The following is a 21,632-nucleotide window of genomic DNA, read 5'->3' as shown; positions in this document are numbered from 1 at the left end:
ACTTCTGCAAATCGTTGTAACATTACACCAAAAGTTTGTTTGACGTCTCCATGCTTAGGAGATGTCCGCGAAAATGTTTTAATGGTTGCAAAAGAGCACTGTATTTGGTGTTGTTGAGTCAAAGCTAGAGAACTAGGTTCTGTTTATCTGCATATTAGGCCAAATTGTAAAAGTACACTGTATATTGGTTTTGAACAGTTCAAATTCAAAACTAGCAATTGAAGGGTGATCAGAGAGAACTGCCGGAACCATTGCTGAACTTAAATGTGGATTACATGAACTGTACTCATGTTTTTGCTGACAAAACAAGAACTGTACTCATCTAGAACCTGCAAGAACAGATGATAATTTTGTATTTTTGTTGTGCCTGATGATATAGCAAAGAAGGTTGAATGAAACTGAGAGATCTTATAAGCCTATGGAATGCAGTTGTTGGACTCATTGATTTGTAAGAAATTACAACAATCTGACCTTTCATATATCAGAATATAACCAGACAACTTGGGTGCTTCTTTACCTATCTGTGCTAAAGAATCTCATCAATGCTGTATTGTTCACAAAGATGAAAGATACAAACATGATTGCAAACTGAAATCATTCCCTAAAACTAAAAGGGAAAAAGAATGTCAATTGTCTGAGGTGGCACTCTTTTTGCTTTACATGGATGCCAGTTGTTGGACTGTGATTGGACTGCAAAGATCACCCAGAGAATGGTTTGACCACATAGAGTCAACTAGCAAGATGTTGACTGCCTTTGTAGGATCATAGAAGTCCCACCACACATGAGTTGAAGGCTCATGACAAACCATTTCTTCTGAAAGACACCCAATTCTACCACCGTATCTTCCATCACCACAGCAAGCCAACCTCACTTCCTCGAACCCGTATCGACCTGGATGGGTTATAATCTCCATCATCCCTCTGTATACATCACAGTATACGATTTCTGCGTCCGGCAACTCCAAGCTGAGCTCAGAAAGCCTCTGGGAGAGTACATGGTTGTACTCGACAATGTGCTCGTTGATCTCATCCACACAATGTCCATACCCGGCAGACCCGACCCGATACCCATGAGACTCATACAGGATCCGTGGGCTGCAACCCAAAGGCCCAATACCCATACAGATTATCTTCCTCACATCTGCATTGTAAAGATCCTTCACAACGTGGTCGATTTGATCCACCAGAATCTGAGCGAACCCTGTTGATCCAAACCTCAGAATTACTTCAGGAAAATTGCTGGAGAAGAGGTTGATGTAGTCGTCTTTGCCAACGGAAAGATAGAACAGAGACGATTTTATGAATTCTTGAACTTCTTCTATACCCAGTTGCAGCTTTAACAATTGAATCGTATCAAGAGCTTGTCGCAACTGCTGATTCAGTGGATGAAAGTCCAATTGGGTCAAGATCGTCGCCGGAGAAGAACCAAAATTCAAACCTGCGATGAGACCATCAACTGTTCCATTTTGGCTGTAAAATTGGGAAATTTGGGGCAAACCCATCTTCTCAGCAAGCAATTGAGGAATGAGGATTGGTTGAGAGCCATTACAGGGGAAGAGAATAGAATCTTGACCGAAGAGACTGGAGAAGAAAGAGTTTTCACCACAACGAACAGAGGAATCTCCCATGATGAACATTGCAGAGATGGAGAGGCGTTCTTGGGTAGTGTCTATGACAGGGTATTGAGCAAGAACGACAACGAAGAAGTGGGCAAGAAGAAGAAGAAGAACTATAAGCAGAACTATCAATTTGAATTGGATATTTCTGTTGTTGTTGTTCCTCACATTCTTACGAGAGTTTTTGTGATTGAAGATTGGCGAATTCGTCATCTTCTCTTTCTTGATTTTGATCGAAGGTTCTGTTGCTGATCTTCTGAAATTGAAAGTGAGCTATTGAAGGAAGAGTCTTTCACAGTTCCATATGAACGACGTGAGTTTTAAAAGCGAAGAAGGCGCCTGGGTTTATAAACCAAGCAAGTACGAACCACGGTCCTGTTAGTGGTTGAACCAAGCAAGTAGAAACCGGGATTTGGATATTAACAGTGTAAACTGGCGGTTTTGTTGATAGAATCTACACATCCATGGAAGGACTTGTAGTATTATGAGACTATGAGAGTGATTGGTTCGTTTGGGCTGCACGTAGTAGTTTAATAGGTCACAGACTCACAGCGTCCAATCCGGTTCATTACCCGGTTCTGTCTCAAAATCTACGCAGGAAGGGAAAAAGGGTGGATTGGATCACTTTTCTCAACGCGGGCTTAATTTTTATCCTCTCTTGTTACTGCACGGTGCAGTACTGCATCGTGCGGCGCTGCAAAGGCCATGTGGTACAGTGGACCCCACATAGTGCACATGGCCTCTGCAGCCGCCACACGATGCATCACTACACCGTGCAGTAACGGGAGAGGATAACGATTCACATGGGCTTGGGAGAACCAACACACACACAGCACAGAGAGCCACAAGAAACAAAAAATTGAAAAGGGTCGAGGAGGGGCATTCGGGGGAAGGGCGGAAACAAAACAAAAATTCTTACTGTTATGGGTAGACCCTTGGGCCGCCACTGCGACTAGTATACATTCTCAGAATGTGTTTTGGGACTAGAATTAGGGGTGTAACTGAATAGCTGAAATCCTTTTCCATATCCGTGTCCGTATCCGTTTAGCACTATCCGAATCCATCCAAAAACTAAACAGATGTGGATACGGATAAGCTGTAGCTATCCGAAAAGCTATATTTACATGTAAACGGATAAAATATCCGATCCGTATCCGTGTCTGTATCCGTTTATCCGAATCCGTCCGATAGTTAATCGGATGCGGATGCGGATATAGCACTATCCGAGCCGAATCCGATCCGTTTACAGCCCTAACTAGAATGCATTCTAGAACACCAAGAATAAGGGTGAGACAAGGCTGGGTTTTTTAAAACCCCAGCCCAACCCTGAGTTCTCTTACCTCAACCCAAGCTTAACCCAACCCTAGGTTGGGCTGAGATATCTCAGCATAGGCCCAACCCTGTCAGGCTCAACCCAGCTCAACCTAGTCCAGCCCTGATTGACCCTGATTTGTGCCATTTGTGTCCTCTTATGCATTGAAAAATGAGACACAAGTGGTTGAGTATTGATTTGCTTCATACTCAATTGACTATTCAACTTTTTTTCATTTTTTGGTTAGTTAGACTTTTTTTTGGTAAACCAATAGATAATTAGATACTAAACAAAAATTGTAAAATGTAAACGCTAAACTGTAATGCATAACCTAACATAGGGTCGGACTAGGCTCAGCCTGAGGCCTCAACCTTGCCCAGCCCGACCCTAACCTCGGGCCTAAAAATTTCAACCCTAACCCGCCCTTAGGGTTGAATCCAGCTCAAACCCTGTTCAAGCTCAAGGCAGGCTTGGGCTGACAGGGCCAAAATTACAGCCCCTAACCAAGAACATGGTTTGGTATACATCTTCATTCTGGAATCTTAAAATTCTCAAGAATAGACCTAGTTTTGTAGGAACTTGAAAACTAATCACAATACAAGAAAACAAATACAACAGGAAAAAAAAATTACACAAATGCAACACAACGATTTATGTAGGTCAACAAGATTGCTTACGTCCACGACAAGATGAAAACTGATTCATTAATAATGGAAAATAGGGTTCCAACCATAGTTTGAAATTTCGTCTCATCTCGCCATATCGGGCTGGTCGAAAATTTTGAAATGTTCTGAAATTTCGGCAAAATATGGTTTTTTTTCTACCATATTTCGACACTCCATCTCGGTGGATTTTTGGCCAAATTAAGGTCTAATACTTCATATACACCCTTATTTAAGCTAAATATACACATTTAAACCTTCATAGTGCAAAAAGAATTAACTCAAAATGGTGTTTTGGGTTTGCATCCTTGATTGATAGTATACGGTCGGACCTTGATGTATAAATAGTTAAATACACATTGTTTAAGTAATATACCAAAATTTCACAAAATATACCTAAATTTCACGAATGATACCGAAATTTGAATTTTTTTCATTTCGGAAGCCCATCTCGTCTTGGTAGTGTTGAGATTTCCGAAATATGCCGATATATCGCAAAATTTTGAACCATGGTTACAACCACTCATCCTCACATCTCCTCTTGCTTAGAGAATTACCTCACTATAGAAACACATCGTACAACATACAACCCTATAAAAATTCCTTCATGGACTACCAGGCTCGAATCCCTACATGGACCACCGGTTCGTCGAGGCCCTAGTAACGAAGATAACACCTAAATATATAGATGTAAGATTACTGGTACAGCTTATCAAGGTTCATAGGGGTAGGATGTCTTGTATCCATATGAGGAAACCAAGGTTCTAAAACTCGGGTTTTGACCAGCCAGAAACCGAGTTCGTCTCGATTTCGACCATATCAGTCGAAACCTGGGACTTTCTCTAAGCTAATTTGAACCTTGGTTTCAAGGTCCAGAAGTTGTTTTTTTACCCTGATTCTTGCTGTGCTGCCTATTTTTGACATTTAAACCCAATCCAAGCAATAGTTTCACATAGAGAACACTAAAAATAATACTTATGATTTTTATCCAAGTTTGATACTCTATATTGTTCTTGGACATGGAATCGAATAAGGTTTGACCGCAACATAACTCCTTCAATATAAATCAGATTTAAGCAATCTTGGATTTATTTGAAAGCTTTCCAACAAAGCTTTCAAACAAATCCAAGATTGGTCGAATCTGATTTATATTGAAGGTGTTATGTCCTGATCAAACTTAATCTGGTGTGCCCAAATGCTGTTTAAAATCACTCTTAATGAAAATATTTTTTAGATATCAACACAAATGGTTATTTTACCACACTTTTGATTTTTAACAATGTTTTATCATATTAAGATTCATGAAGCTTTTAGATTTGAGAAAAACCCCAGCATTAGAGAGTTGAAAACTTCACTTACCACCGAAAATCCAGTTTTTATTCTTGAATTGGGGGGTTGACTTTTAATTCTTTTGGAATTTGATTTTTTAACTATTTTTATTGGACTCAAATAAGGGATTATTTACTTATTTATGAATAATATCTTAAGTAAATGAAATACGAATATAAAAGCATATCTTAAGTAAATGAAATACCAAAAAAAGCATATCTTAAGTAAATGAAATACCAATATAAAAGCATATCTTAACTAAATGAAATATCAATATAAAAATATTTGCTTGAATGACATTAGGCATAAATAAGTGTTTGGCCTGGTTTCTTGCATAAATAAATGTCTACCCTAGTTTCCAGCCAGATTTCCTCAAATTTCGATAGAGATAAGTGACACTTATATAGGTATTCAGGTCGAAACATGTCGAAACTGGTTGATACCAACCGAAACCTGGAACTTCTTAAATTCCCACTAAGTTTCATCTCGATTTCTTGCAAAACCGAGATATCTCTGTGGTTTCGATCAGTTTCGACTGAGTTCTTTTTCCATGGAGGAAACTACTCACGCCTCCTCTTGTTCAGAGAATTACCATCCAAAGTTCTATCTAGCAAACTAAGTCTAAGGTACAACATGCCGTGAAGTCCATTGATGACCAAACATGGAGGATTGCAGTTGCATCTAGGCTTGTTCTAGAAAACTAATTCATAGTTATCAATGTTTTAACACAGAGTGGTTGTTTCGCTAGTAAAACACATTTTCTTAAAATACCAAGACCAAACAACATTTTTTCATTATTTATATAATTGTATCATAAAATGCCCCATAGATAGAAAATGGGATTCCGGGTCTACTAGAGATTGGGTTGGACTACGTACCATATCTTGCTCGGTGAACGGGTGGAGAGGGGTGAAGACCAGAATCAGGGACATGGATATTGTCCTCTTTTCACATCGATCTTATTCTTATGAAGAATAAAGGGTGTAACTTGTTGTCACCAAAGAGGTGAACAAAAAAGTTATAACCTTCTTTTAATTGCCCCTTATTTTATTTTTTAAGGTTATTAATTATAGTATTTACTGTAGGAAAAAAAAAAAGGTTTTCAAAAGTTATATTTATATCTGTCCAGATATTGCCGAGCCATGCCATGCTTCTTCCTTTATTCTCTTTCTTCCCCACTTAAAGTCCTCTTTAACTCATGGAATCTTGTATAAGTAGAAAAAAGAAGCCATGAAATTAAAGAAAACTATAATTGTTAAACCAAATATATGGTGGTGAAGAGAAACCAGAGTCACTCACGTTTCACAATTAGTGTCCCGTTTGATGGATACTTTAAGCTAAACATGGCACTTATTAGGAAGCTTCTTGGTTGCCTAATCCTTAAGGTCCTTATACTTAGCTGCCACTTCCTTAATGCATTCGAATGCTTGCCGCCGGTCCTCAACTTTTGGCACCTTCTCTATCAGTTTTGTCATCCCATCACAACACGCCACAGGCGGCTTAGCCTCCTTTCCGGCTAGATACGAGAAGCAGTTGGACAAGTTCGTTTGAACTTCCTCGCAAATCACAGTTGTCTCTCCTGACTCCACCATCATGTGGACCACCATGGTTACCACCACCACCATAAAACTAATTATCAACTCTCCCTTCATCTTTTTGTTATATGTGTGTGCCTAAGGTGTGTTGCTCTATATATAGGAGTTGAGAAGAGAGAGTGAATGCATGGTGCCGTTATAGAGTTTTGGCTTCTTTCTCTGTCCTTTACAATTGCAGGCCATTATGATTATGAAGGTTTTGGGGGTAAAGGTGGGTGATTCACGTTTCATTTTCAACAGTTGATTAAAGGAGAAAGGGAGAAGAGTACTGATAGGTTTTTGGTACATGTGTTTGATTTAATGAAAGGTGGTTCAGGTTTTCTCTTACATTTGTAGAGAGGTTCTATTTATAGTTTATTAGAGAGGGAGAGAGTGTTGTGTTTTGGGTACATGTGTTTGATATCATGCAAAAGGTACTAACTATCATCTTACATGGTAACGTATGCTTTTTGTTGATATTTTGATTTGGAAATGGCTTGGCTTGACCACCAAGCACTAATGGCAATGTTTGGTTCTAGGCTACTACTAGCCTATGGTTTTAATACCCAATTGTTATTGGTGAAGCCTGATCTCAATCCAGAAAGTGTTGCATGTGCTGATTTTTTGATGGGCCGTTTCATCTTCGAAATGCGTCAGAATTGCCAAGAAGTACATACATCAGTGATAGAGGCATTAACTCCTGTAGAGCTCGTCGAGAGCTTCGATTTGATACGTATCTTGATGTATTTCGGTTCAGGTCTGATCCGGGTGGATTACAAGGGGCAGTTTTATACTTTCTGGGGTCAAGGTTTTCTTACGTAATATTATTATCTCTTTGAGAGATGGGTGAGAGGGTTTTGTATTTTACTTCACAGATTACTGGATTCGTACTATCGCTCGGCCGTGGATGTAGCCTTCCTTCTTGAGGATGAACCACGAAAATCTTATTTTATGCTTTTGTGTTTTCTTTCACTTTGCAATTTCTTCTGCAAAATCGTCATTCTGGGCATTGTTTTTCTAACACCAAATTGGACTAGAAATTTTTTTTTTTTATTTAGGGGGGCTTTAGGATGTTAATCGATCAGTTCGGTCCGATTTTTGTCATACTAAATCGATTTTGGTCTATTGCTAGGTTAACCTCAAATCTAACCATTAAGGAAGTTTCAATTTTGATCCGATTTGGTCCAATTTCTTATCGATTTTTCACCATACAACAGAAATGACTTACTATCTATGGGATCTGATACTACACCATTGTTCAATACCATAGTAGATCAATTGTATTACATAAGTGCGGATCCCCCTTTTCTGCTACATGTACAGGTTGCTAGGTCATGACTCATGACGAGTCTCGGTGTGAGATCCTTTTCAAAGGAGGACAGGGGCAAGCACATTCAAGGTAGACAGGTCTATGCAAGTTCGGTTCACAGCTTAGAGGTATCCCCCATATGCTCGCCTAGTGGAACAAGCTCAATTCATGTTATTTGAAGATTCGGAGTTCTTTCGTTCCAAGTTCTCCTTCACGGTATCCACACAATGCTCCCCCAATGCTAATAATACCGATATGGCCCCCACCAATGCCGGAGATGACACGTGTTCACCCAGCTACAAGGAGCTCTGCCACCGTACCAAGCCTCCTCCTCTGCACACCAACAGACTGCTACCCAAGTGTCCCCCTATCCCCTGAGTAACCGTCCTACCTCGACAACCCACTCATCCTTTTCAAATCTACCTTTTGGAAGTTTCTCCCCACATGATACCAATCATTACCACACATCACTTTTAGTGTAGTATGATACCTCAAGCCAGGTTACATCTCTCCTAAACCAACTCACATCACCCAACTTTGCCATCAATCCCAACCTAGTCCCATCCCAATCCGATTTGTCACAACTGTTGTTACCACCACCAACATAAAACTAATTATCAACCCTTCCTTCATATTTTTGTGTTATATGTGTGTGTCTAAGGTGTGTTTCTCTATGTATAGGAGTTGAGAAGAGAGAGTGAATGCATGGTGGCCGTTATAGGGTTTTGGTTTCTTTTTCTTTCCTTTGCAATTGCAGACCATTATGATTATGAAGGTTTTGGGGTAAAAGGTGGGTGATTCACGTTTCATTTTCAAAATTTGATTAAAGGAGAAAGAGCGAAGAGTCGTGATGTGTTTTGGGTACATGTGTTTGATTTAATGAAAGGTGGTTCAAGTTTTCTCTTACATTTGTAGAGAGGTTCTATTTATAGTTTATTAGAGAGGGAGAGACTGTTGTGTTTTGGGTACATGTGTTTGATATCATGCAAAAGGTACTGACTACCATCTTACATGGTAACACATGTTTTTTGTTGATAGTTTGATTTGAAAATGGATGAGCATGGCTTGGCTTGACCACCAAGCATCAATGGCAATGTTTGGTATTAGGCTACTACTAGCCCATGGTTTTAAGACCCTGATGTTATTGGTGAAGCCTAATCTCAGTCCAGAAAGTGTTGTATGTGGTGATTTTCAACGGGTCGTTTCGTCTTTGAAACGCGTTAGAATGACCAAAAAGTGCATACATCAATGATAGAGGCACCGACTCTTGAAGAGCTCGTCGAGAACTTCGATTTGATATGAATGTTGACCTATTTCGGTTTAGGTCTGAAACGGGTGGATTACAAGGTGAAGTTTTATACTTTTTGGGGTTAGGATTTTCTTATCTAATGTTGTTATCTATTTGAGAATTGAGTGAAAGGGCTTTGTATCTTGCTTCACAGATTACTGTATTTCTACTATCGCTCAGCCGTGGATGTAGCTTCCTTCTTGGGGATGAACCACGTAAATCTTATCTTATGCTTGTGTTTTCTTTCACTTTACAGTTTCTTCTACAAAATCATCATGTTGGGCTTGTTTTTCTAACACCAGATTGGACCAGGAATTTTATTTATTTTTTTAGGGGAATTTTAGGTTGTCAATCGGTCGCTTCAGTCCAATTTCTATTAAACTAAATCGGTTTTGGTCTATTGCTAGGTTAACCTAAAACCAAACCATTAAGAAAGTTGGTCCAATTTCTTATCGATTTTTCTCCGTATGATAGAAAGGACTTACTATCTTTGGGATCTGATACTACACCGTTGTTCAATACCTTAGCGGATCGATTGTATTACATAAGTGGACTCTTAGCTTTTATCTCATGACATAAGGAAGTCTAACAAAAAGACAAAGACATAAGGAAGCAGTTCTTTTTTTTTTTTTTGATGAAAATATAGATTAATATTAATTAAAAAGGTGACAATTTAGTACATTGTTCAAGGACACAAGGAACATTAGTACGACTAGTATATTGAACAAAAGATCTAAACCAGACGAGTAAAGTAGAATTTGTTAAGCGCCGGAAAGATACATCTTTGCCCCGCTTCAAAATCTGTAAAAAATGCAAAATAACTTCAGAAGGCCAAGGAGAATAGGATGGAGTTGGAAGAACTCCAGATAGCTCCTTGTAAGAACACCAAACTTCTTTCAGCTTCAAATCTCTAAACCTCTCAATGCGGCACAATCAAAACCATTGATGATTCCAAAACCATGGAGCATTCTCTCTTGGTAGTCTACGAGTACCCTTTTGGCAACTGGAATTAAAAACGAAAAAAAGAAACACCATGTACATATAATATAGTGTATATTCATAAAATATATTCTTCACCGTCCATTTTATTTTATACCAAGGAACAAGCTTATAAGCTAGCTACTATCAAGTTCGGTCAGGTTCGCTTTATATTTTACATTTATGTATAAGGAAATCAATGAGAAAATATCTAGATTTTTTTTCCCCCATTTCTTGTAGGGTTACTATCGGTCTGGTCTCAGTTTTTTAGCGGGTTCGGTTTCAGTCGGTGCATTTGTCAATCTGGTCTGGTTTCGAGTTTTATGAGTTTCATTAAACCAAACCTGAAACCGAACCCATAAATGGGCTACCCTTACCCTGCTCAGGCAGGGTAAGGCGGACAATGAGTGCGGCGATGTATCTGGCCGCACAGGCCACTACGGGTAGCGCACCATAGACGATCACAATAGCCTTATATTTCTTTAGCTGACATGTGGTTAAGGGTGTTAAATGGTCCTACTTTTGGTTAAACAGTTCGATTTAGTTTGGTTCAGTTCAACATGCATAGGAGTAGAAACTAAAACCAAACTGTTTAACTAAACACTTTCAAAAATTAAACTGTATCCGTTAATTAAATAGTTACGGTTTAAACGGTTTTACTAGGTTTTTAGTAATTTTTATTGAAATGAATATAAATTTAACATTGAATTGGATTGTTTATTGTCATGTTTTTTTTAAAATAATTGTAAAGTTTAATAGTTTTTTATATGTTTTCAATTTTTTATTTAAAATGTTTGAATATCTTTTAAATTTTTTGTGGGATTTGTTTATTCTTACCGAATCGGTTTTAAAAGTTCCGGTTCAGTTTAAAATGTTAAATAGTTTTAATTTTAAAACTAAAATCAAACCATTTATTAAACGGTTTCATGGTTTCGATAAACGGTTTTCAATTTTGTTTTGACACCCGTACATGAGGACCATGGTGGGAGGTAATTGCTAGCATATTTTATTGGACTTCAAAAATCCCGTTAGGCCCATTGAAGCCAGCCCATTCAAAATTAACATGGTCTCATTCAGCAATACAAATGACTAGCTAAGCGTGGCCTAGCCATGGCCATCAGTGGGTTGGCCTTGGGCATTGTCAGCCCATACACTTCATTCGTATCAATATCTTCAGGCCTCATCCCTTCTGGCGGGCTCCAGTCGAAGCAATGGAACAGCCGAGCCAAAGCCATCAAGACGAAAACGACGCCTAATGGTGCACCGGGGCATTTCCTCTTGCCTGCACTGAAGGGCAAGATCTTGAAATCATTCCCATGGCTTATTTCAACTCGGCTTCCATCCACCGAAAGATGCCTCTCTGGTCGGAATTCCTCGACGTCATCCCATATCCGGGTATTCCGTCCAAGTGCATGAGTGTTGATGAAAACACGTGTCTTGGCGGGAATGTAATAGCCGTTGATCTTTGTTGGTCGAATTGATTCATGTGGGATGAGAAAGGGTCCGGCCGGGTGCATTCGGAAGGTTTCACGGACAACACATCGTAAATAGTTAAGGTGGGCTAAATCTGATTCAGTTACTGTCCGGTCCCGGCCCACGACCAAGTCAAGCTCTTCCTGGACTTTTCGAAGAACTCGTGGATTCTTTATCACCTCTGCCATGGCCCATTCATTTGTCACTGAAGATGTGTCTGTGGCAGCAGCTATCATGTCCTACATATATGGCAGTTAGAACAAGCACTCAAGAAGGAATAAAAACGGTTCACCAACAAACTGGGCTTCTAATGGGCCAGAGGGATATTGTAATTACCCAAGGTTTGGGCTCAGACAAAAGTACAATCCAAACAAAACCCTGAGCCCAGCCCCAAATAGCTGGACCTTAGAATTGAACTAAATCATGAAAGAAGCTAACCTGAATTAGAGCTTTGATCTCCACATCATCCATGTTTTTCTTTCCTTCTTCACCAGGCAAAGATAACAAAATATCAACAAAGTCCATCCCTCTACCTTCATCCTCTCCTCCCCCTCCATCTTCCTCCTTCTTCTCTCTCCCCTTCCTATGTTCCTCAAGTATCTTCTTCTGGAACTCATCCACTCTCTTCTCCACTTCCCTCATCTTCCTCTCGCATCCGAAAGGATCGAACCACCTCCAAATGGGCAGATAATCACCTAAGTATATTAACCCAAGAAGCCAAAATAACTCATGGGTAATGTGCATGAACTCCAAAGCTTCATCTGGTCCAGCCGATTTGACCCCGAAATATTGCTTCCCTAACAACATCCTAGTCACATTGTTCATCGAAAATGCACCCAAGACTTCCCTTAGGTTTACGGGCTTACCTGTTTGAGATTGAGCCCACACGTCCCGCAATAAGTGTTGGGCTTCATGAGCACGGTGAACTGCGAACGACTCAATTCTCTTCGTCGTTAGTAGATTTTCCATGCATATTCTCCTCATTCTCTTCCAATGTGGGCCTAATGGTGCCAATGCCACATCTCCACACCCATAAGCGAGGTGGATTGCAGCTAAGGTCCGAGGTCGAGAAGCAAAGATTTCATCTTGCCGGAGAAGTATTTCACGTATCATCTCAGGGTCATCGGTAGTGATTGCATCAACACTTCCGAGCCGTAGATAGACCAAGGGCCCATACTTCTTGCAGAAAGCTGCAAAGTCCTTGTGTGGTAATGGGCCCAATTGAAGAAGGTTGCCAACAATGGGCCATCTTGGTGGACCTGGAGGGAGTTTCTTAGTGTTCTCAACAGATTTCTTATCTAGCTTGAGGTATAGAACAATGAAAAAGAGAAAGGAACTAAGAAGAGTTAAGGCCAGACCTAATATGCCTAATTCCATCTGAACTGTTAAATGTAGCTTATCCCAAACAATGAATCTTGGAAGTTAATTAATAGTGAAGGTGTCACACTGTCGGCATTGTTAAGCTTATTGAATCACCTAAATATAAAGATCAATGTAGAATTACCATGATCTTGGTGTGTAGTAGGGTGTGATACGACGACGTTCATTCAATCGTGACATTTTTGGAGGCATGAAGTGAATGTTTTTTAAAGCAAGAATTAGTTACTGAACTAGAAGGAAACCAGTCATGGTTGGTGATCCATGCTTGAAGTGATGGTTCTCTAGTCTCCTACTTCAAAGAAATGAAAATTGCATGTTTAGTGAACAGAAACTTGGGCTCTTTTCTTGGGTCATCATAACTTGGGGTACAACTTGGACTGGACCCAAAAGAAAATTGGGCTCAAATTTGAACTACTTCAGGTTAGGGCTTGGGTCTAGAGCCTGAGTTGCAGCATTTTCTCATTAGTCAATAATCATATTTGCTCTTATGAAAGAAAAACATGGGCCTGATGTAGTTTCATTCTCTGTCCTCACCTAAATACTTTGTGAGTCCAAAATGGTTGTAGAAAACTAGAAATGCCGAAATACAATTGTAGCACAGATGCATTTTATTAAACACCATCATGGGCAAGCTTGGGGAAGTTGGTCTAGAAGAACAAGTTGGTTGATGGGGGGAGTGTAATTTTCTCTTTCTTTAATGATTAATCGTATTATTTTTAAAATTTAAAAAACAATAATAAAAGATTGACTTATTAATATATTTGTCGGCAATAATGATTGAATTTTGAATCTTATACGAGAAATTTCTTGCTGTTGCCAAAAAAAACAAAAAACAAAAAAACAAAAAGATAAATTACACGTCATCCCTGATTTTCAAACGAAACTCAAATTACCTTTTGATTTTTTAAAATACTCATCCGTCTGCATCTAAAATAATGGTGTTAATTAAAATCAAACAAAAAAGTGAAATGACATATTTAATCTTAATCAAAATAAGATAAACAATCACAATTGAGGTATCCAATTGTAGAAAATGCACTTTAGATACTCAAAACTTTTTAGTTATATTTAGAATACCAATTTTGATATTTTCAATTATATCCCAAATCACCACCACCGCTGCAACCACCTCCGCCGCAGCCACCACCACCGCCACCCACCATTACCGCTAGTTCACCTGACGACCCTAGAACCCAGATTCCCAAAAGGCAAAAACTCCTGGAATATTCCAAGGAAAACGATCTCTCTTCTTGAACAGATGGCTTCTTCTTTATCCAAAGATCCCACTTTCACGGCAGCACTTGCAGTGGCCATCTTCGGAAGAATTAAACAACAATCCGTAGTAGTAAAATGGTGATTAATTGTTTCTGTAGAGGAAAATTTTCTTGTATTTTGTTTTTTACCCTTTCTCTCTGAACTAGCCTCATCGATTTTGTGAACCAAAAATAAAATTTGTAGGTTTTGGCATAACAAATCAAGAGAGAATAGATGATTTGAGGGCTGCCACACGCAGAAGACTAAATCCCCCTTGAATCTAAGAAGTCATCATCTGATATTATGGAAACCAGTCCCCAACTATGACATGCACTCTGAAGAAAGTATAAGCTATTGATGATTGGTTATGCTGAAACAAACAAATTGATTCAAGGGAAAGAAACAGATTATACTCAAATAGATAACCTGGCAGGCTCAAAAGGGGAGAATAAGAAAGAACCAGTAGCGAAGAATGAAAGGAGAGAAACAAAGAAAACCCATATGGGGAAAAGAATCAAAGAAATAACCTATAACCATTCTAGGGTTTCCACTTATGCAGCAGCTTGCAATTCTTCAATTCTCTTCTTATGTTGTTACGTCACTTGTATAAAGAGACTTAAAAATTTCATTAAACCTCATCTGTTTCATCTTTATGAAAGATCAAAGCATCAGAAACTTGATGAGGAGGTCCTCGTATCACAAACCCTTGACAAACAAACACTTATCTGCCCATCTCGCCTAATTTTTATTTTTCCATTTAAGGATTTGGGGGTTCCAATCGCGGCAAAAATGGGGTTATCAAAACCGCAATCAACACCGTAAACGGAATACAAAATGGTGTGAGACTTATGGGCTTCTAAAGGTGAAGACATGTCAACCTCGCAACAGTATCCCTGTTCAAAACATAAACGAACTTCTGCTTCTCGCAAGAACCAATCATTACCGCACGGCTGTTGGGATCAATAGTCAGGTACTTCCCCGGAACAAGGCGACGACAACCCGAGAGAGGGAGAGGAAGGGGTTTGTAGGTGGGGATGGGGGAATATGGTAGCGTAACGGCGGCAACGGCGGTGACGGTGGGGAGATGAAGAAGACGAGAGGAAGAAAACAAAATTGTGTTTTGGGGTTTTTAGATTTCAAGGGCAAAATAGTAACTATATACTGGTCAATGGTAGTTTAAGAATTTAAATTTATTTAACTTGCTCACATCATCACTTAACAGCATAAAACTAACGATAGAAACTAATTTGTCATATTGAAATCTAATACATAGGGTGATTTAAGTATTTTAAAAAACCAAGAGGGTGATTTGAGTTTTGTTTGAAAATCAGGGTGACATGTAATTTACCCAAAAAATAATTATTATCATTAAATTGATCAATATTTTTATATTGAGAAAAAAAAATGTTACTTGGTCGTATGACCTCCACGCCAATGGTTGGGACAATGATAATGCACACATATGCCATCAACGAGTAGGGGTGGGATAATCTTTTTAGGCGCCCATGTGAGATGGCGTAGGGAGGGGTGACCAAGCAGAGTTCTTTCTCTTTTTTATATTTTATTATAGACAAATAGTTCTTACACGCAAAATTATTTTGAAAAAACCTAACTAGTTTTTGTTCAAAAAATTTCTTCCACTTCAATTATTTATGTATTTAAAGGAAAAAGTTTCTCTGAGCCGCAAGGGGAGCTCTCTCTCTCTCTCGCTCTCTCTCTCTCTCATGAAATAACCCCCACTCCCTTTCTATGTATGAAATCTTTCCACCTCACCTCAATGGTATCCTACTTTATACGTTGGCCAAAAATCCTCTCCCATATTTAAAATAAAATCAAAAAAAAAATCGAAATGTTACAACCAACCACATAGTAGTGCAAGAATGACTTCATGTAATAGAGAACTACACAGATCTTTCTTGCCCAATTTCAGCCCAAGAAAGCATGGTTTGAGGTATCGGTGCCAGATCTCCTGATACGATCGATACTACACGATTTTGAAGGTGACCAATACCAACACCTTGTCGATACTATACGATGAAACGCTACAGACAATGGGTAAAATAATAAAATAAAATAAAAAACTATTTTAAAAGAAAAACAGAGATAAATTTGTCCGATACAACAATCTATGTTGATACCAATGTCATATCGATTTTCGTATCAACTTTGTAGGTGACTTAATACCCGATCCAATATCGTGCACCAAAACCATGCCAAGTGTTTATTGGTATGGTGGTGATTGCCAGTCATAATAGAGTGTTGGCCTAAGTCTTAAGAGGAGGTCGCATGTTCAACTCTATCCCCATCGGATGTGTGACGTCTAATAACTCACCCCCTTCCCTTGGCCGCCCTCTCTTCTTGGAGCTGAAACCCCACCCTTGGCTGCCATCTTAACTGGTCTATGGGCCATCACAGGAATGACCCCAAAAAAATTGTCCCATATGAGCAATGAAGCTGCACAAAATTAATTAAAATGATACCATTTTAAATGTATATTCTTTCCCTGATAATTTGTGATTCAAAAAATGGAAATGGATAGTCACTATTAACTATTAATTAATTGTTTAAATTGAACCCAAAATGAAATAAAATCATTTTCGAATCTCTGGTGAGTCATGAGTCATGACCATTAGTTAGAATTTGGAAACAAGGTAGATGTTGGCATTTAATTTACGAAAATGCCCCTTATTCTCACACCACAAAAAAATTCTGGGCATACCGATCTCGAGCCTTAACTGTAGTTGTTGACTTGTTGTGCACTCTAGTCAGTTGTCACACAGACACTACTGTTGCTTTCCCCAACTGCCAGCTCTGGTCAGCCACGTGTCTTCCTTAACTGCCCCAATCGACGTGACACGTTACCATCATGTTTTTATGTTTCTTTGACTACAAGTGTGTGATCCTTATAGATATACGTCGGAGTATAGGATAACACCACGTGGAATCTGATAGTCCATAGAATCAAGATCTCAATATTCTGGGGTCCCACTTATTGGTCGACAACGACGGACTAAAGAAGCGGCTTTCCATGGGACCACTGCGAGGAATCATAACCCAATAAGTAAATCCAATCTCCTCAGGGCCCTCCGGGGTATACCATGTCGGTACTCGGCAGAACAGCCAGAGATAGACACATCTCAGCCGTGTCAAGGGACTTTTAACTTTGTACTGTTGTGCAGGATTTAAAGCAAGGTGGGTCCCAATAGATAAGATCAGACGGGCCCAAGGGCCCAGAACTGATTGCTGTTTTCAATCGTACCCCTTTTTTCCCAAATGACAAAAGTATCCTTTTCAAGTTACCTATACCATTGTCTTTTTCCACTTCCCAACTCCCAAGATGGATTACATTTCACAAAGGTTTAGAAGAACAGTTGTAAGTTGTAACCGAGCCGGTTACAAATACACTGTAATCTTATTTGATTTGCCCTCCTTATTTGTCATCTTGTGGTTGCTTTTGGGGTTAAAATTGTAAATTTATTTTAAAATATTTAATGCTTATCTTTTGTTTACCCATTTTAATAAGGGGTATTTTTTGAAAATTTGAAACACTTTACCCAACCGTATTTGGCATCGTTGGATGTGCGAATTGTCAGGTATTGACATCTCCATCCCGAACTATCGCACTGCACATTTTTAGGGAATTAGAAAAGATTAAAATCTAATGCAAGGATGACTCCATGAAATAGAGAATTGTACAGATCTTTCTTTGTCCAATTTCAGCCCAAGAAGTCTGGTTTGAGGTATCAGTATCAGATCTCTTGATATAGTCGATATTGCATGGTTTTGAATGTGATCAATATCAATACCTTGTCGATACCATGTAAGTTAAATGGTACGGATAATGGGTAAATTTTTAATCATTAACTTTATTTTAGACATTTTTACCAAAATATAAAAACTTTAGTTTACACATTTCTTGAGTGTATGATAAATCTACCTTTGGCAAAGGTTTTTTTTTGTAGTTGTGATGTATCTTGCATATTTACTTATGGACGATCGACCGAATAACACCTTGCTTTGTCAGGAAAATATTTCTGAGAGCAAGGTTTTTAAATACAGATTGTGGATGGTCGATCGTGTGTCCATACAGATAGCTGGCCAAAAATAGTCATCAAAATGTAACAGTTATAAATAAAGCTATTGAAATCCAACCATAAAAATGGCTAGTCTAGTGATCAATCGAGCCAAGTTCACGGTGAACCAAACGAGGTCTAATAGTCGAAAATGGCTAGTATTTTTACCATTATGATTTTCTATATTTATTGGCTTTTTTTTTTTTTTTTTTTTTTATCAAAACAGTAGGAATAACTTAAAAAGCTGAGAAAAATACATAGTGTTTGGCTTGCGCATAGGAAGCAAGGTTTGGTGCAATAGCTAAACAAAAATTGTCTTTGAACGTAGAAAAAGTGATATCAAGGGACCTGTTACTTATATACATTTAGTCCTTAATGGAGTACCAAGGCCACGGAGTGTTAGTTGGAGATGGAAGAACATCAACTATCATTTGGTTAGAGCACCATATTTCCTTGATCTTCAACCCCATACGAGCTGCATGATCTAGACTAGTTCTGATACTGTACAATTCTGATTTCAAGACCGTAGAGGACGTAATATACTCTGCAGCTAATGACAAAAATCTTCCATCCATCAAAAAAATATACAACCAGCCTGCCAGTCTTACTCCTGGGATCTGGATTCCTACACACATTAAAATAGGATATTTAAGCAAAGGTATTGGCCTTATTACTCCTCTTGCAAGCTTTTTACTAGCATTTTTCGCCTACACTATACTAAGTATCTAATAAGGGCCATAGATCGAGGGGGTTGATTTTCATCTTATAACCTTTGACAGAGTTTTTTTATTTATTTATTTGTGATATATCTTGCATATCTACGTATTATGGAGGTTCTATTCCTCAAATTGAAAAACTCAAGAACTTTTGTGTAAGTTTAAAGGTTAGATATGTACCCAACCTTTAAACTTTAGAGTCTCTTTTTTATGCGTTATATTTGTCTTCCGAATTCGTAGGCTTTATCTGAGGATTTGAAATTCACCCATTCTTAAGCTACATCTTATGATCTTTTATTAGCCAATTAATACTCTATTTGTGGTGATAATACTGTCCTAATCTTTTTTATTAGAATAGTGCTTTTTGTTTCCAATCTTGTAATTCACATTTTGAGAATATCTAGAATCGTTTTGATAAGAGAAGTGTCCACTATAGTTAGCAAAAACAGGAATGGCAAAAAAATAGAGTTTTACGATACGAGGAAGGATTCGGAGGAAGCATGCGAAGCGCACCAGAATGGTATAGAGAAAACGCACGAGAGACCAGAGAAGAAGATGTCCAAGAAACGATGTTGGAAGCTCTACAGAATCCACGAAGCCAAAATCCAATTAAAATCGAATAAAAGCAAAAGAATCCCAAAAATTAGAGTGTTGGATTAATCACAGAAACCCATCAATCTTACCGTCTCACAACTTTCCCCTGCGAAGAGGTTTCCCAATCGGATTTCAGCCATAATTCACTGGATTTCCAGCCAAGACCACCACAGACTACAAATTCTGAAAACACCGAAGGAAAAAAAGGCGAAAAAATACAGTTTATTTGATTCAAGTAACAAGGGATGTTGTGAGAGTGAAGTTAGGGATGCCCTATGGGCAAAATGGTAAGTTCACACACTAGAAGGGGGTATATTAATCATTTAAAAACAAACTTAATCAACATCATGGCACCTAACTAATAAACTCTGTATTTAGAATAAAACTCAAGAGATGATAGTATAATTTTTCCTTTAATAAATGATTCAATTATGATTTCAAAATTGAGACCGTTTAATTAAACGATTTACAAAATAGAACCGTCTTTCTAAGACCTCCTAGGATTATAGATGAAACAATTAAGGGAGAATAAATTTCCAAACGGTACAATTGAAAAAAAAAAAAAAATGCGGTACAATCAATTAATACTTCGTTGCCTTTAGTGTCCACAAAATTGCAGGGTTCAGATTATTGCGCGTGTGGGGGGGACCTGGCTCCTGTCCAGCCGTGGCGGGAGCTGGATGGTGCAGCACCCCTCACAGATGGTGCCACGTGGATTGCTCAACATCCAACGGTTAGAAAAATAGAAAACATATTCTTCCTCCAAAACCTTCATCTTTGTCGGGTCACTCTCTAACCCGAAAAGGATTTGGCTCTCCCCTGCGAACAAGAAGACCCTTCTTCAATGGCTTTCTGCAATATTCAGATTAAATAAAGCTTGTAAAGTCTAGTAAGATCTGGATTAGCTAGGGTTGGCACTGCGTTTGCTGTTAGTGTTATTAGCTTTTCGATTTGTTTTAGGGTTTAGTTTGGTGGTTGTTCATTCAGGTTTAGGGTTTCTTCAAGCTCAACAGGCCGGAATGCAGGTTTTCCTTCTTCGGAGGAATTTGCGTGTCGACAACCCTACTAAACTGAGCAATCTTCTCTTCTGATTCTTCGTTTTCTGTTATTTTTCCTTTCGTTTAAGCAGCTTTATTGGCTAGGGTTTAGGATTTCTTATCACAATTCGTTTTTGGTTTTTTTTTTTTTGTTTTTTTGGGGATTGGTTTCAATTCCGAGGGGAAATAAAGGTTACGATGAGGATAACAAGCTCCCTCTTCTGAAATGAAGTTGAAGACAAATGCTGGTAGAATCGAACCTAATACTCAAACGCCACTACCGAGTAATCTGCTTTTCCCCCTCCAAATCTGATTTCATTTATGGGAATAATTAGGAACTTCAAATTCTTGTTTGATTTCAATGGCCTATGGGATGAGGATGAGGCATTAGTTACTTCATATCCAACATTTGATCTGAGGGGATTTGTTTCCAGGTGATTGCATCGTTTTGCTTTTGAATCTCTATCCTATTAAGCAATTTTTTTCTCTGTATTTTTATTAGGTTTTGAGGATGAAAGGTATTCATCATGTAATGAAATCAGAAAATAAATCTTAGGACACCTTCCTACACATCTTTGGCTTCTGGAGCTGTGGATGAGAAATAAATTTCTATTTAGATGATGAATAATCATTCAAATGAGAAGAAGCTGAGCCGTGGAACTTGTTCTCAGAGAACTCAACTTGAATACTAATTTTTTTTTTGGTTAAACAACTTGAATACTAATTCATACGGGTTTGAAGAAGCGCCTGGTCTTCTTGTTCGCAGAGAGACCAAATCCTCTTTCGGGTTAGGGAGTGACCCGACGAAGATGAAGGGTTTGGAGGTAGAATATGTTTTTTATTTTTTTAGCCGTTGGATGTTGAGCAGTCCATGTGGCACCATCTGTGGGGGGTGCTGCACCGTCCAGCTCCCGCCACGGCTGGACAGGAGCCAGATCCGTGTGGGGGCCAAAGCCAAAACCTTACTTTCCACACAACACTTTTGGAAAATTTTCCACACACTTTTTTTATTTTTATTTTTTAGAACACACTTTTCT

The 21,632-nt window shown here is 38.7% G+C and overlaps 2 protein-coding genes and 2 non-coding genes across 4 annotated transcripts; 2 read left to right on the top strand and 2 right to left on the bottom strand.

Annotated features, from left to right (window-relative positions):
- Positions 1-581: 581 nt before the first annotated feature.
- On the bottom strand, positions 582-1,829 carry LOC122639021 (GDSL esterase/lipase At1g71250-like). Its single transcript, XM_043831858.1, has one exon. The coding sequence runs from the start codon at positions 1,827-1,829 to the stop codon at positions 657-659; it is 1,173 nt and encodes a 390-aa protein (XP_043687793.1). The 3' UTR covers positions 582-656.
- A 9,226-nt stretch (positions 1,830-11,055) lies between these two features.
- LOC122639703 (cytochrome P450 703A2) lies at positions 11,056-12,935 on the bottom strand. Its single transcript, XM_043832612.1, has 2 exons — positions 11,980-12,935; positions 11,056-11,780 (listed from the first exon to the last, which is right to left on the bottom strand). Exons 1-2 carry the CDS (start codon positions 12,916-12,918, stop codon positions 11,142-11,144), a joined length of 1,578 nt encoding a protein of 525 aa, XP_043688547.1. The 5' UTR covers positions 12,919-12,935; the 3' UTR covers positions 11,056-11,141.
- Positions 12,936-20,783: 7,848 nt separating this feature from the next.
- LOC122641193 lies at positions 20,784-20,883 on the top strand. The gene has a single exon (XR_006329842.1). It is a non-coding gene; the product is annotated as a small nucleolar RNA R30/Z108 (small nucleolar RNA).
- An 82-nt stretch (positions 20,884-20,965) lies between these two features.
- LOC122641183 lies at positions 20,966-21,059 on the top strand. Its single transcript, XR_006329833.1, has one exon. It is a non-coding gene; the product is annotated as a small nucleolar RNA snoR31 (small nucleolar RNA).
- Positions 21,060-21,632: the final 573 nt, after the last annotated feature.

Source organism: Telopea speciosissima, chromosome 9 (genome assembly GCF_018873765.1).
Source record: "Telopea speciosissima isolate NSW1024214 ecotype Mountain lineage chromosome 9, Tspe_v1, whole genome shotgun sequence".
NCBI lineage: Eukaryota > Viridiplantae > Streptophyta > Magnoliopsida > Proteales > Proteaceae > Telopea > Telopea speciosissima.
This window is presented reverse-complemented; position numbering and strand designations above follow the sequence as displayed.

Coding starts and splice junctions, on each gene's coding strand:
- LOC122639021 (XM_043831858.1), bottom strand. CDS start 1,829: ATGACGAATTCGCCAATCTTCAATCACAAAAACTCTCGTAAGAATGTG.
- LOC122639703 (XM_043832612.1), bottom strand. CDS start 12,918: ATGGAATTAGGCATATTAGGTCTGGCCTTAACTCTTCTTAGTTCCTTT. Junction 11,781..11,979: donor AGATCAAAGCTCTAATTCAG/GTTAGCTTCTTT, acceptor CCATATATGTAG/GACATGATAGCTGCTGCCAC.